Below are 12,736 nucleotides of genomic sequence, written 5' to 3'. Positions count from 1 at the left end.
AGCAAAAAAGTTTAGAAAGACTACAAGGTTATTTAGAATAATCTACAGTATTTCTGGATTGTTAAGAAATAGATGATTTTTATTTTTATTCTTTTATTTTCTAATTTTTAAAAACATAATCTGTATTGCTTATGTAATATAAAAAGAAAACCAAAAAAAAAAAACCCCACAAAACTTACTATTTATCAGTTCTTAGAAGAAGAAAACAATCATTTAAACATACATTATTACATTGTTTGGCTATTAAAAAAGATCTGCGGGCTTCTAGAAGCAAATATACATCCTTTAATGCAGATTTTGTTGGATTCCCCTCCCCGTCTCATGGTAAAGGCCGTGTGCTGGGTGGCATGCTTCAAATGCCATCTAGCATTCCAAGTGGCTGGCAGGGTCCAAAGAGCTATGGTCAGCCAAGGGTTCCAAAGAGACAAACATTTACCGATCTTGTTGCTTCTAGCTGCAGGCCATCACAGATGAGGTTAGATTCATAGGCTTGTCTTTTTCTCTGTCAAAAGAAATTGGAATATATCTTAAACCTTTAGTTAATTCCAAGACAGAACAAAGCAGGGCTTTGTTTAAGAATAAAAAATAGCAAGGCCAAACCAGTTTAGACCTGATGAAGAGATGCACCTGCCCCAAACGGAACAGAAGCAATGGACTGGCTCTTGCTTTGGGTGCCTTACGGACACTTGAATTCTCACGTGGAATGCTAAGGTCCCCATCGATTTCTGGCCTTTTGAGGAGCTTAAGTCTCCTGCTTTTGCACAATCCCAGGACCTTTTTTTGGTTCCTGAGAGGTTTTGAACACAAATGGAGCTTTCTGAATACCACGCATGGATGTCATTTTCCAAAGTTAATCAAAGCCCACATCTAACATGCCAGATTTTTAAAATTTTATTTCCATTCCAGACATTCAAATGACTCAAATACTGTGTGTGTATATTTCATCTCTGCATGCCCTGACCAAATACAATTTAATAATACAAGACAATTTTGGCAAGATTCAAAGGAACTTTTCTCCCTAAAAGACTGATATGTTCACAAAGCTATTATACAACCATCAGAACCTACAAGAGTAAGGAACTAGAGAATTCATACTATCTGTTGCAATGGCATATTACACAGCCATTTAAAAAGGCAGAGGCTTGTTTGGCCTTTTAAAAGAGGCCTTTGGATGATGAAGCAGATACGGCCTTCATGAAGTGCAGAACATGGCTGATCTTCAGGGTTCAGAACACCAGCTCTGAGACCAGACTGCTTGGGTTCAAATTCTGGTTGCACGAGTGATTAGCTCTGTGACCCCTGGCAGGAAACAAACTCCTTGTACCTCATTTTCCTCATCTGCCAAATGGGGAAGACTCATTACTCATCTTTTTTAGGTTCTCATGAGGATTACATGAGTTAAACCAACATATAGACCAGGACTTCCATTTCTAGTAATATCAGAAGGTGAACTGGACTAATCCTCCAACTGAAGACAATGGAAAAGCCTGGATGACTTTTTTTTTTTTTTTAACTTCATCAGTTAAAAAGATAGAATTACTGGTGAAGGTCTGGGTGACCGAGTGAGCCCCTGTACCCAAGGAGCATTGGCCAATTGTGAAGAGCCACGGGAGGGGCTGAGCCGCTTTGCCATAAGGAAGACACTTAAATGCTGAAGAGGTGGTGCTTTATGAAGAAGGCCAAAGGTCAAAAGGTGTAAGAAGATACCTGGTATTTGGGTAAATCTGAGCCCAAACAGAATCTCTAATATCAGAAATAGGTATCAGAGGTATCAGAAATAGAATAGTGCATTATTTTCATTTATTTCTATTATAATATGTAATACATAAAAATTTTAAATATATTCTATTTATTTCTATTTATTATATAAAGCACATGTCAGATGTTCTAAGAGATTTACAAACATAACACATATAACCGCTTGCTACAATTTAAGCCTACAATACAGAAACTTAGAGAAAAGCCAGCAAGTGCCACCACTTCCACAAAAATGAAGACACAACTTGCCTAGACGTGCCCGAATCAGACGGGAGTGAGGACAACTAGAGGTACAGCTGTCCCATTCTGCTCCCAGCAGGAGACCGTCCCTTCTGCCTAACCCCACCCCTGCCATCCCTGGGATTCGTCCAGGGAAGCGTTCCAGCCTTTTCTACCCCTGACCCGCCATGTTCCCAAACTCAAATTGGGAAGCGGAACCAGCTTCACCCGGCTTTGTGCCTAAGCAGTATTTCTTCACTCGACATGATGATGATTCTTGCACGGGAGCCCAGAACTTGTTCTTAAATGATTCTTTCTCGACTAGAGTGCAAAAGCACTTCTGACCCTACAAGCAGCATTCGGCATAGCTTGGCACAGAGTAGATGCCCAATACATGTCGGTTGAAATAATATAGTCACCACACACGTAACTAACTCATTCAGCCCACATTTCCAGAGAGCCCACTATTTTCCAAGCATCCTGCCAAGGACTGAAAATGCACCGACGAGTTTGAAATAGTCTGCTATAGAGGAACTACAGAGAAACTTAGCCTCCAGCATCCTGGGGCTCTGATACAGAAGGATGGAGTCGTTTATGCACGTTTCTCTGGCACCATAAAGGACATCTGTCGTTTTCACAGCCCCTCAACATCTGCGCTCCCACCAGTGCCCAGAGGAAAACACTCCCTTTGCTGGCGTCCCGTGGAGTTCGGCCACTGGCACGGGAAGGAGGTCCCGGCTATCACATCACCCACTCTGGACTCCGACTTGGGAGCTGGGATGCAAAGAAGCCAGGGCAATCAGAGCCCATGCTGGGGGGACTGGGAGCGTGGAGGCCACTTGCAGAGAAGGCAGAGGGCAAGGCCGGGGCTTCCAGGAAGCACTGCAGCTCGGCGGTGCCAGCAGGGCTGTGTCCAGGGCGGCAGCTGTGCTTTCCCTCCCAGGCTCGTTCTGCAGTGAGATTTGGGGCACTGTTTCTGTCCATTTGTCCAACTCTTCAGAACAATCGGTGAGCTCCCTATCATTTTTTTTTTAAATTGTGGCAATATAAATAAAACAAGGGAAAGGGACTTGGCCCAGTGGTTAGGGCGTCCGTCTACCACATGGGAGGTCCGCGGCTCAAACCCCGGGCCTCCTTGACCCGTGTGGAGCTGGCCCATGCGCAATGCTGATGCGCACAAGGAGTGCCCTGCCACGTAGGGGTGTCCCCCGCGTAGGGGAGCCCCACGCGCAAGGAGTGCACCCCGTAAGGAGAGCCGCCCAGCGCGAAAGAAAGTGCAGCCTGCCCAGGAATGGCGCCGCCCACACTTCCCGTGCCGCTGACGACAACAGAAGCGGACAAAGAAACAAGACGCAGCAAATAGACACAGAGAACAGACAAACGGGGGAGGGGGGAATTAAATTTAAAAAAAAAATAAATGAATAAATAAATAAATAAAACAAAATTTCCCATCTCAACCATTTTTAAGCTTACATTGTGGTGGGAATAATTATATTGCCAACGTGGTGCTACCATCACCACCATCCATTACCAAGACTTCTATGTGATCCCAAACAGAAACTCTGTACCCGTTAAGCAGTAACTCCCCACTCCTTCCCCTGGTAAGCTGCAACCTACTTTTTGTTTCAAATATTGTAGGATCCTTAACATTCTTTGGATAGGCTCCTTACACCAGAGCTCATTTCTTCTACTCACAAGCAAGAATCCTTACCGCTAGAGGAGCCCCAACTGGGAAAACGTGTACCGACGCCAACAGTGGAGGAAGAAGGTGCTCGGAATGGCCTGGGCACGCAGACGTCCTCTCCTCTGGGGAGGGGAGACTCGCACCCAGGCTGCACAGGAGGCAATCCAGAGCGCTTCACGGGCAGGACGCCCGGCTCCATCCCGCGTGCCTTCTAAAGTGGGAGCGATTTTACAGTTAGAATGGGAAGACTCAGGCACAAGGATTTAGCTCCGAGAGATGCGTCCTTCTAGCTAGGAAAGTAGGGGAGTACTCCAAAGTAGGGCTTCTCCTGTGGCTTAATGAGTATTTTAGCAATTAAGTGCTAGTGGGAAAAATCACAGAAGTGTGTTAATGGACCTGAGCCATTGCCTCCTTCCTGGCCCCTGCTCCAGGCTTTCAGGATGCTGCTCAAGCTCCACACTGCACTCCCAGACCACCATCCTCCGCAGGTGGCCTTGCCTCCCTCCTCCAAGGCAAAATGGCAGCCACTGGCTGGGAACTCCAGCGGGTCTCTTTCTACCTATCGTTAGCTGGGCTCCATCTTCCTTCATGGAGCCAGGTGTCATGCTTTTCACACCGCTTCTTGGGCTTGCTTCAGCAATTCCTTCTCTTTTCGTCTTCATCCCCTTCATTGCTTACCCCTCAGTCAACACAGGTCTCAAATGTTTACTGCCCTTAAGAAAATGAAATCCTTCCAAGAAGAATTGCTTGCTGCTCTTTAATTACCACACACCATCCCCCCAAAGAGATGTCTGCCATTCGCTCTGGATATCCTGAGCTTTCAGAACAGACCTGTACCATAGCAGGCATGCAGTGATGCCCGATCTGTGAATGCATGCAGCGGGGGGATGGATTGATGGCTGCCCTGTCATGTGGGAATGGACAGAAGGGGTATAAATTATCACAGCGTGGCAACTGGGGACCCCTCTCCTGAGTAAAACCCCATGTGCTTTACTTATGGGCATTATGGGATATGACAGAAGGAGAGACGTAATTTAATTCTGCAGAGTGCTAGGACCAGATAACTCAGGGATGTCCAGACACTTCAGACTCTGAATTACCAGATGATAAAAGGGGTAAGGTCCAGAGGGCCAAGGACGAACCAGCCCCACAGGAGGGGAGCTCTAGCCTCAAACATGAGGAGCACAAACCACTGCCACCTTGGTCATAGCAACTCCATCAGCCGTGACCGTGACATGTTCAAGAGTAGAAGACAGACATGTTTCTTGTCTCTATGAGATTTCTACCTTGTGGCTATAAGCCTTATCACCTTCTTGGCATCCTCTCCTCTCAGGTTTGGCTCTACCAAATACCTCCTGGAACTCCTGCCATGTGGGGTTTCTTCTCACTCCTGAGCATGTAGCCAGGTACATGGAGTTAAAATTCAAGTCCTGCCCCTAGCTCTGACACTGGCTAAATTAAACTCTACAAGCATCAGTGACTTCATCTAAAAAACGGGACAGTACATCTTGGGGTTCTTTTAAGGATTAAATGTGATCATGGGTATAAAGCACTCAGCATAATGCCTGGCATGAAATAAGCCCCATGGACATGTCAGCAATTATTATAATCCTCATTCTCTGACTTCGAACACACACAACTTCTGTTAGTATTTTTTGTTAGAACAGTCATAGGTTTACAGAAAAATCATTCAGAAAGTACAGCACTCCCATAACTCTACCACCAAAAAAACTTTTCCATATTATTAACATTTTGCATTAGTGTATTACCTTGGTTACAAATGACAAAATAATATAGCTATATTATTAAAATAGTCCATAGTTTTTATTTGGTTCCCTGTGTATTATACACTTGTAAGGATTTTTTAAAAATTTTTATTCTGGTGACATAGGTACAATCTGAAATATCCTATTTTAACCACTTTCCTGTATACAGTTCAGTGGTGTTAATTATTCACAATGTTTTGCTACCATCCAGTACCAAAGCTGTTCCATCACCCCAGCAAGGACTCGGTACCATTCCCACTCCCACTCCTCCTCTGTTACCTGTATTCTAATTTCTCACTACGAATATTTTTATTATTTCATATCAATGAGTTCACACAATATTTGTCCTTTTGTGTCTGGCTTATTTCATTCAACACGATCTCCTCAAGATTCATTCATGTTGTAGCATGTATCAGAATTTCATTCCTTTTTATGGCTAATAATACTCCATTGTGGGTATATACCATATTTTGTCTATCCAGTCATCCACTGACGGACACTTGAGTTGCTTCCACCTTTTGTTAACTGAATATTGCTGCCATAAACATGTGTGTACAATTATCTGTACGAGTCCCTGTTTCAGTAATTTTGGGTACAAACCTAGAAGCGGGATTGCCAGGTTACACAGCAGTTCTTTATTTAACTTTTTGAGGAACCACCAACCTGTTTCCCAGAGCAGCTACACCATTTCACATTCCCACCAACAATGTAGGAGGGGTACTACTGCTTCCCATCCTTACCTCTTAGAATCAATCCTCATTCTGTGCCTTCAAACATGCCCTTGTTCTTAAAAAAAATCCCCTCCACACTGCCGATCTTGGAGGCTCACCTGCCTTTTTGGAGCTGAACATTTAGGCAATGACACCTACTTTGAATCCACACTGTGCACCCATCGAGCCCTTCATCTCCCCAGGGGTGCCATGGACACCACCGAACAGGAACTCTAGGAAACGGAGGTACATGCTGAACCCTCCCTGCCTCTTGACTCTTCCGCCTCTTGGTCCTTGACTGCTCTGGTCCTCAGACTACTTCCTCTGATATCTGACGGCTATCTATCCTTTCACTCTCTGGAGGATAGGAATACACCTTTATAGGTCCTCTCTGTTGCCCCATTTCTATGTATTGTAAGGGAGGGCGCTGATGAGAGTGTAACACACATGAACACCATAGACGCAGAAAACAGCAGAAATACTTCTCTTCAATCTTACTTTAATGGCTTGATAATATTCTATCATAGAGAGGAGGTGCAATTTATTTAATCAACCTCAAATTGTTGGATACTTAGGTTGTTTCTAATTTTTCACTGTTATGAAAATCCTTATACAGCAATTTTGGGGTATGCTTTATTATTTCCTTTATTATTTCTATGTCTATACATCCTAGGTGTAGAATTATTAAATCAAACAGTACGTGCACTTTTAAATTTTTAAATATGCACTGCCATATTGCCTTCCAGAAAGGTTGTACTAATTTATCCTATTTTAGTTCTTATCTGGTTCTTTACAAAGAACTCCTGAGATATTTACTTGATTTCTCTCAAGATAATTGGTAGACCTTGGAGTTGGTTTATAGTGCCCTCTATTTTACCACTAACTATAAATACTTAAACAGTAGAATCAAAGATAGGACATTTTTATTTGCTTAAACATGCTAATATATCACCTTGGTGTTACTTTAATAAGACAATCCTGGATATTTCCCTTTGGCATGGCTTTTCACAAAGAGCAAGTGAGATATTTTTAAAATTGATCAAACCAGTTTCCTTGGTTTGTCAGGAAGCTAAAGTAAATTTGCATATGTACTATATTTGTCAAACAGGCATATATCAAGAAAAGACTGCTTACTTAAGAAAATATTGCTTAAATCTACTTAATATGAAATCATCATCTTTAATTCTCTGTAGAATTTACACTTGGATAAGTAACAGTGCTCTTGACATTTCAAAAATTAAGGGAGAGCTGTCTTCCATGTTAAAAAATGAAAAATAATTAATACGGCATATTGCCTGACATAGCTATTACTCAGCAAATATATGAAGAACAAATGAATATCTGAGGTCACAAAATTTTTATTTAAACACTATCTAGGTGCCTTGTTGGAAAGCTTCACATTAAGAACCTAAACTATGTTCTATAGTCTATGGTCAGTTGCTAGCAGCATAAAATGATTAAACTATCCTCATTGGTTAAAAAAAAAAAAAAAAAGAGCCCAGTCATAAAATAATGTATACTGTAAATTCCTACATCTCTAGGGGAACAGATTCATCTGTATGGCAACCTGGATCTATTTTATATACACACACACCTATTTTTAGCAAAGCCAAAATGACGGTAGCCATCTAAGACTCTGTATATCACAGAAACATGCATATGATTCTAGTACTATCGGTAGAGAATGGTAGGGGTTCAAAGTTAAAAGGGACAAGGGCGCCTATCAGTCTAGAAGCTGAATTTTATTCATATCTCTTCAGAGAGGTTAATAAAGCTGTCACAGAAATAAAGAATAAAAGCAGTCAAAACCACAAAGGACAGGCTGGCATAATTAGGGACGCTTTCTGTCCCAAAGCACCTTAGGTTGAAATCTCATTGGGTTTTAAAAAGTCGTGGTTGTGAAGGACTTTGTTGTGAATTATACTGTAGTCATACTGATTGTAAACACCACTACCTACCCTTTTCTTTGTGTCGCCCAGCCTAAAATGTAGTTGTAACCTCTTAAGAAGAACTAAAACTACTGACTATACTGTGATGATAATAAAGTACAAATCAATTGGAATTAATGAAATATATGCATAGATAAATTTCAAATATTCTTGCAGCTTTCTTAGGCAAAGTACTGATGTTGCTGTTGTTGTATTTAAAACTTGCCAGTCTTTGAGAAGCCTACATAGCTGCCTGAGAAATAAGTGAAAAGTACTTAACTCACACAAAAATTTACTGTCAAATTATTCTAAGTGCTAGTAGTTATATATCGTGTGCTCAAGAAGGATTGATAAGTGGAATAAATTACTTAATGGGAAATTAATTTAAATTCGCATGTTGGTGTTAAATCATTTAATGTTAGTGGACTGGTCTGATGAAGAATTTATTCAAGTGGGTAACGTTAGTTCATTCAGGGAAAGAACACATGAGCATTTTAAGTGATGTGGAGTGGAAGTGAGTATTTAGCTGAAGTTCACTTCCAACTTTGTTTACATTTTCAGTTAACATTGTTGGTTAAAGGACAAAAGAAATGAAAACTCCCTGAAAAATGGGTATTTTCAGAAAAGAGAGGAAAAAAATCACCAATAGTCCACTGCTGAAATAACCACTACAAACATTTCAGTAGAGTGTTTTCCAAACTTACCTGCTCTTAAGAACAACTTGGAGAGGCTATTTAAAATATAGATTCTTGGGAAACGGACTTTGGCCCAGTGGTTAGGGCGTCCGTCTACCATATGGGAGGTCCGCAGTTCAAACCCCGGGCCTCCTTGACCCGTGTGGAGCTGGCCATGCGCAGTGCTGATGCGCGCAAGGAGTGCCCTGCCACGCAAGGGTGTCCCCCGCGTGCGGGAGCCCCACGCGCAAGGAGTGCGCCCGTGAGGAAAGCCGCCCAGCGTGAAAAGAAAGAGCAGCCTGCCCAGGAATGGCGCCGCCCACACTTCCCGTGCCGCTGACGACAACAGAAGCGGACAAAGAAACAAGACGCAGCAAATAGACACCGAGAACAGACAACCAGGGGAGGGGGGGGGGGGGGAATTAAATAAATAAATAAATCTTTAAAAAAAAATAAAATAAAATAAAATAAAATATAGATTCTTGGGACCCTCCCTTTCAATTCTGACTCAACAGAAGGTGCCTGGACAATCTAATTTTAACAAACAACCCAGGTGATTCTTACTATATAAGTTTAGGAAATAGTGATTTTTACAACACACACCAAATATGTACATGCATGTATATGCATGCACACAGAGCTATTTTTTGTGTGTGGATCCTTTTCCCCCTTCAACCCAGTTCCACATGAGGATTCAGTATAGTTGATTTTACTAAATCTTACACCCTTTTGTAGATAAACCTTTAAAGAGTGAGACACAGTCACTGCTGGGACCGGGTAAATGGCAGTTTCTTCATTCAAACCTACAGCCAGATCCCAGAAGGACCAATGAAGAAAAGGGTTTTCTCTACCTCACGTCTTTGTGACTATGTGGCTTAAGCCAGTAGTGAGATGAAGTGAAAGCATCAGATTTCACTTTCCAGAATTTCATTATTTTCTGTGTTTGCTTGTTTGTATGTCTGCTTTTAAGGTTTGGACCAAAAACACTCCCCATTTTGGAAATAAGTAGCAAGACAGATTCATTAATGTCACACTGAGTACTCAAAAATAAAACCAAATATGCTTATACCAGCAACACATTTCAAAGCCGTAATTTAAAAAAACTGGTTCTAATTTAATTTATTCCTTTTAACCTACAGTCGAAGTGTAAACAAGTAGGATGTAAAGGAAGCAGATAAAAACATAAAGAACTCCATGCCTCAGTCTAAAATATTAAGGAATTGAAGTTAGATCTGAAGTGAGCCACTCAATACTGGATATGATATCATATTCACATATCTTAACATGAATCTCAGTTTTTTAATTAATGGATTATCTGTAGCAAATAAGTAATTCCCAGGAAATGTTTTATACTGTTTTGATTCCTCAAAAAAACCTTGTATCACCCTTTTATTTCTTCAAGTTGGACACTGTAGACCAGTTTTTAATCTATTCAATCATGGCTTCCCTATATGACAGCCCAGGGAAGAAATTTCTCTCCGAAGTGTCCTCACACCAGAAAAGCGTATTTCTTTTGAACAACCAGTTTTGTTTTTACTTTGTTGAAACTTTGGATCATGTCATCAATAACTTCCCCTATTTGTTCTGGCTACTAAGAAACTCAAAAGGCGAATTTGCAGCTGATCTCTAAACCTCAGAAAAAGATGTTAATGGTCTATAATAAACCATTTTGTTGATTAGCCTGACATATAGCTACATTTTATTTGTCTGATCTTTATATTTCTTTCATCCTGATTTCTTCATTTAATTATTTTTATCCTCCCTGTATTTCTGTAAGTGACCTCAAATGATTTTTAATGAATTATAAACAAATAAACCTTTTTTAAATGTACTGCTAGCATACATATAAACAGGGACCTAATGACTATGAAAATCACACATTGCATATTAAAGTCAATAAGGAATGATTTCTGGATTATCCAGACTGTGAGTTACCATCTTAGCCACACATAACCATATACTAACCGCACACAGGACTTACTGAGGACTCAAGCCATGTGATCACCTCAGTAGGGACACATGCACAAAAAGAATTTGATAAAATTTAAAACCCAATTATTAAGAAAACATTTAGCAACCTAGTAATAGAGGAGAACTCCTTTACTTTTTTAAAGGTATCTACTAAAAACTCATAGCAAGTGTGATATTTAATGGTGAAATTTTAGAACATTCCCATTAAAATCAGGAACAAGACAATAATGACCAAGTATGTTACTGTTTTTACCGAAAAGGTCTTAGCCATTTCACTTACAGAAGAAAAAGTATAAAGATGGAAAAGGAAGATAAACATTGTCATCACTTGTAGACAACATGGTCAGCTTTTAAGGAAACTCAAAAGAAGTATTAGAAATGATTAGCACTAAAAAGAATTTATCATGGTTACTAGACCTTATAAAAATCAATAGACTTATTTTTTAGACACAACAATCAATCATAAACTGCAGTTTAAGATGCTTCTGATAACAACAACAACAATTTAAAATAACTAAGAGCAGTCGATAAAAATGTGTAAGATCTTCATGGACATTATTATATCCTTTTGTAAAATTTTATAAGACCTAAAATAAATGGAGTGTTGTGCTATATTCACGTTCCTAGAACTTTTTGATGAACTTTTAAGCTGTCTTCAAGAGATCTCATCTAGGTTCTAAGTTAAAAGTTCTAGTGTTGGGGGAGAGGGTAGGGTAGATGGTATATTTTCAATGTAACTTTTGTGTAATCTAAAACTTCTTTAAAAATAAAGAAAAAAATTGTAAAAGTACATATAAATATATAAAAAAAACAAAGGTCTAGCCTCATGATGATTCATTTGAAACAAGAGGTTAAGAATTTTAAAAACTCACAAGCTCTGTAGCCAATTAAGCAATTGCCTCACAGTATTTGAAAGTTTGGATATAATTTGATCACTAATTTAAAATAAAAATCCTTATTCTACAGCTTCCATTAGTCAGATTCTTCTGCCACATGCTAAAAATTCTTAAGGTCAGTTATGAAATACAAATTTATACTTTCATATATAAACTTTTCATTGACTTCTAGGAAATAAATTGATCATCAACTTCTAGGAATGGATCCAGCTGATAAAAACTAAATAAATAAAACATACTCAGGGTTGCTTATACTATTTTTGTGCTATCTGGAGCACTCCACCCTCTTCACTATGCTCTGAATTATACCATTTCTTGGTCAGGAACATATCTGTTTGAGGGAAGGTAAGTGTCAGCCAAAAAATATCAAAATAGATCCACTTTTGCCACTTGTTAGCAGTTCTAGCAAAAGAAAACAGGAAGAAGGAAATGACTGCTAATGAAAATGAGCTGGAGGATTTGAGGAATAAGATGGGACCTGCTTTATTTAAACACCTTTACTCCTCAAAATACAGATCAACCCTATTTAAATATATTTAATCAGTACTATGCCAGACCCTATTGGATGCCTACACAAAGCCATTCTCCCCTTTTTCATTAATAAGAAAGGCCTGATTTTTTTCAGGTATTGGGTGATCACTGACCCCAGGAAAGCAGGGCTAAGCTGGATTAGTCTGTGATAATGACAGTAATTCTACTCACCTGTCAGTGGTTGGTTTAGGAACAGACTTGCCATATAGTTCTAGAGAAGAATTGTGAAGGCAAGGCGAGTCTGCTAGGAGAGCTTTTTTCCCTCTTAAAAAAAGGACGAGAGGGGAGGAGGTGTAGCTCAGTGGCTGAGCGCCTGCTTCAAATGTATGAGGTCCTGCGTTCAAATCCTCATAATTTCTTAAAAAAAAAAAAAAAAGACCACAAGAAAGGACGAAAGGATATTCCTTCTGCCTCTGCAGCCAACTTGTGCCCATGTCCAGCCAGTTTATGACTAGCCAACATATTGAGGATGGCAGGGCAGAAGGATGGAAGGAACCATTATTCCTGATGACCGCATAAAGCCAACACTGAGTTGACCCAGAATGGCCCTATCTCCAGGCTATTTGTTAATGGAGAGAAAATAACTGTTGCCTCTATCA

The 12,736-nt window shown here is 40.2% G+C and overlaps 1 protein-coding gene across 2 annotated transcripts in view; it reads right to left on the bottom strand.

The window, feature by feature from the left end:
- ANO6 (anoctamin 6) overlaps positions 1–12,736 on the bottom strand; it is a 239,406-nt gene that overhangs the window by 91,416 nt on the left and 135,254 nt on the right. For both annotated transcript variants that reach the window (XM_004447893.3, XM_071218788.1), the window contains exon 4: positions 437–502. In XM_004447893.3, coding sequence (XP_004447950.1) covers positions 437–502 — 66 coding nt within the window. The remainder of the gene's footprint in view (positions 1–436; positions 503–12,736) is intronic.

This window comes from Dasypus novemcinctus, chromosome 12, assembly GCF_030445035.2.
Source record: "Dasypus novemcinctus isolate mDasNov1 chromosome 12, mDasNov1.1.hap2, whole genome shotgun sequence".
NCBI lineage: Eukaryota > Metazoa > Chordata > Mammalia > Cingulata > Dasypodidae > Dasypus > Dasypus novemcinctus.
Note: the sequence above shows the minus strand (reverse complement) of the source record. Positions and strands in the feature narration are given on the sequence as shown.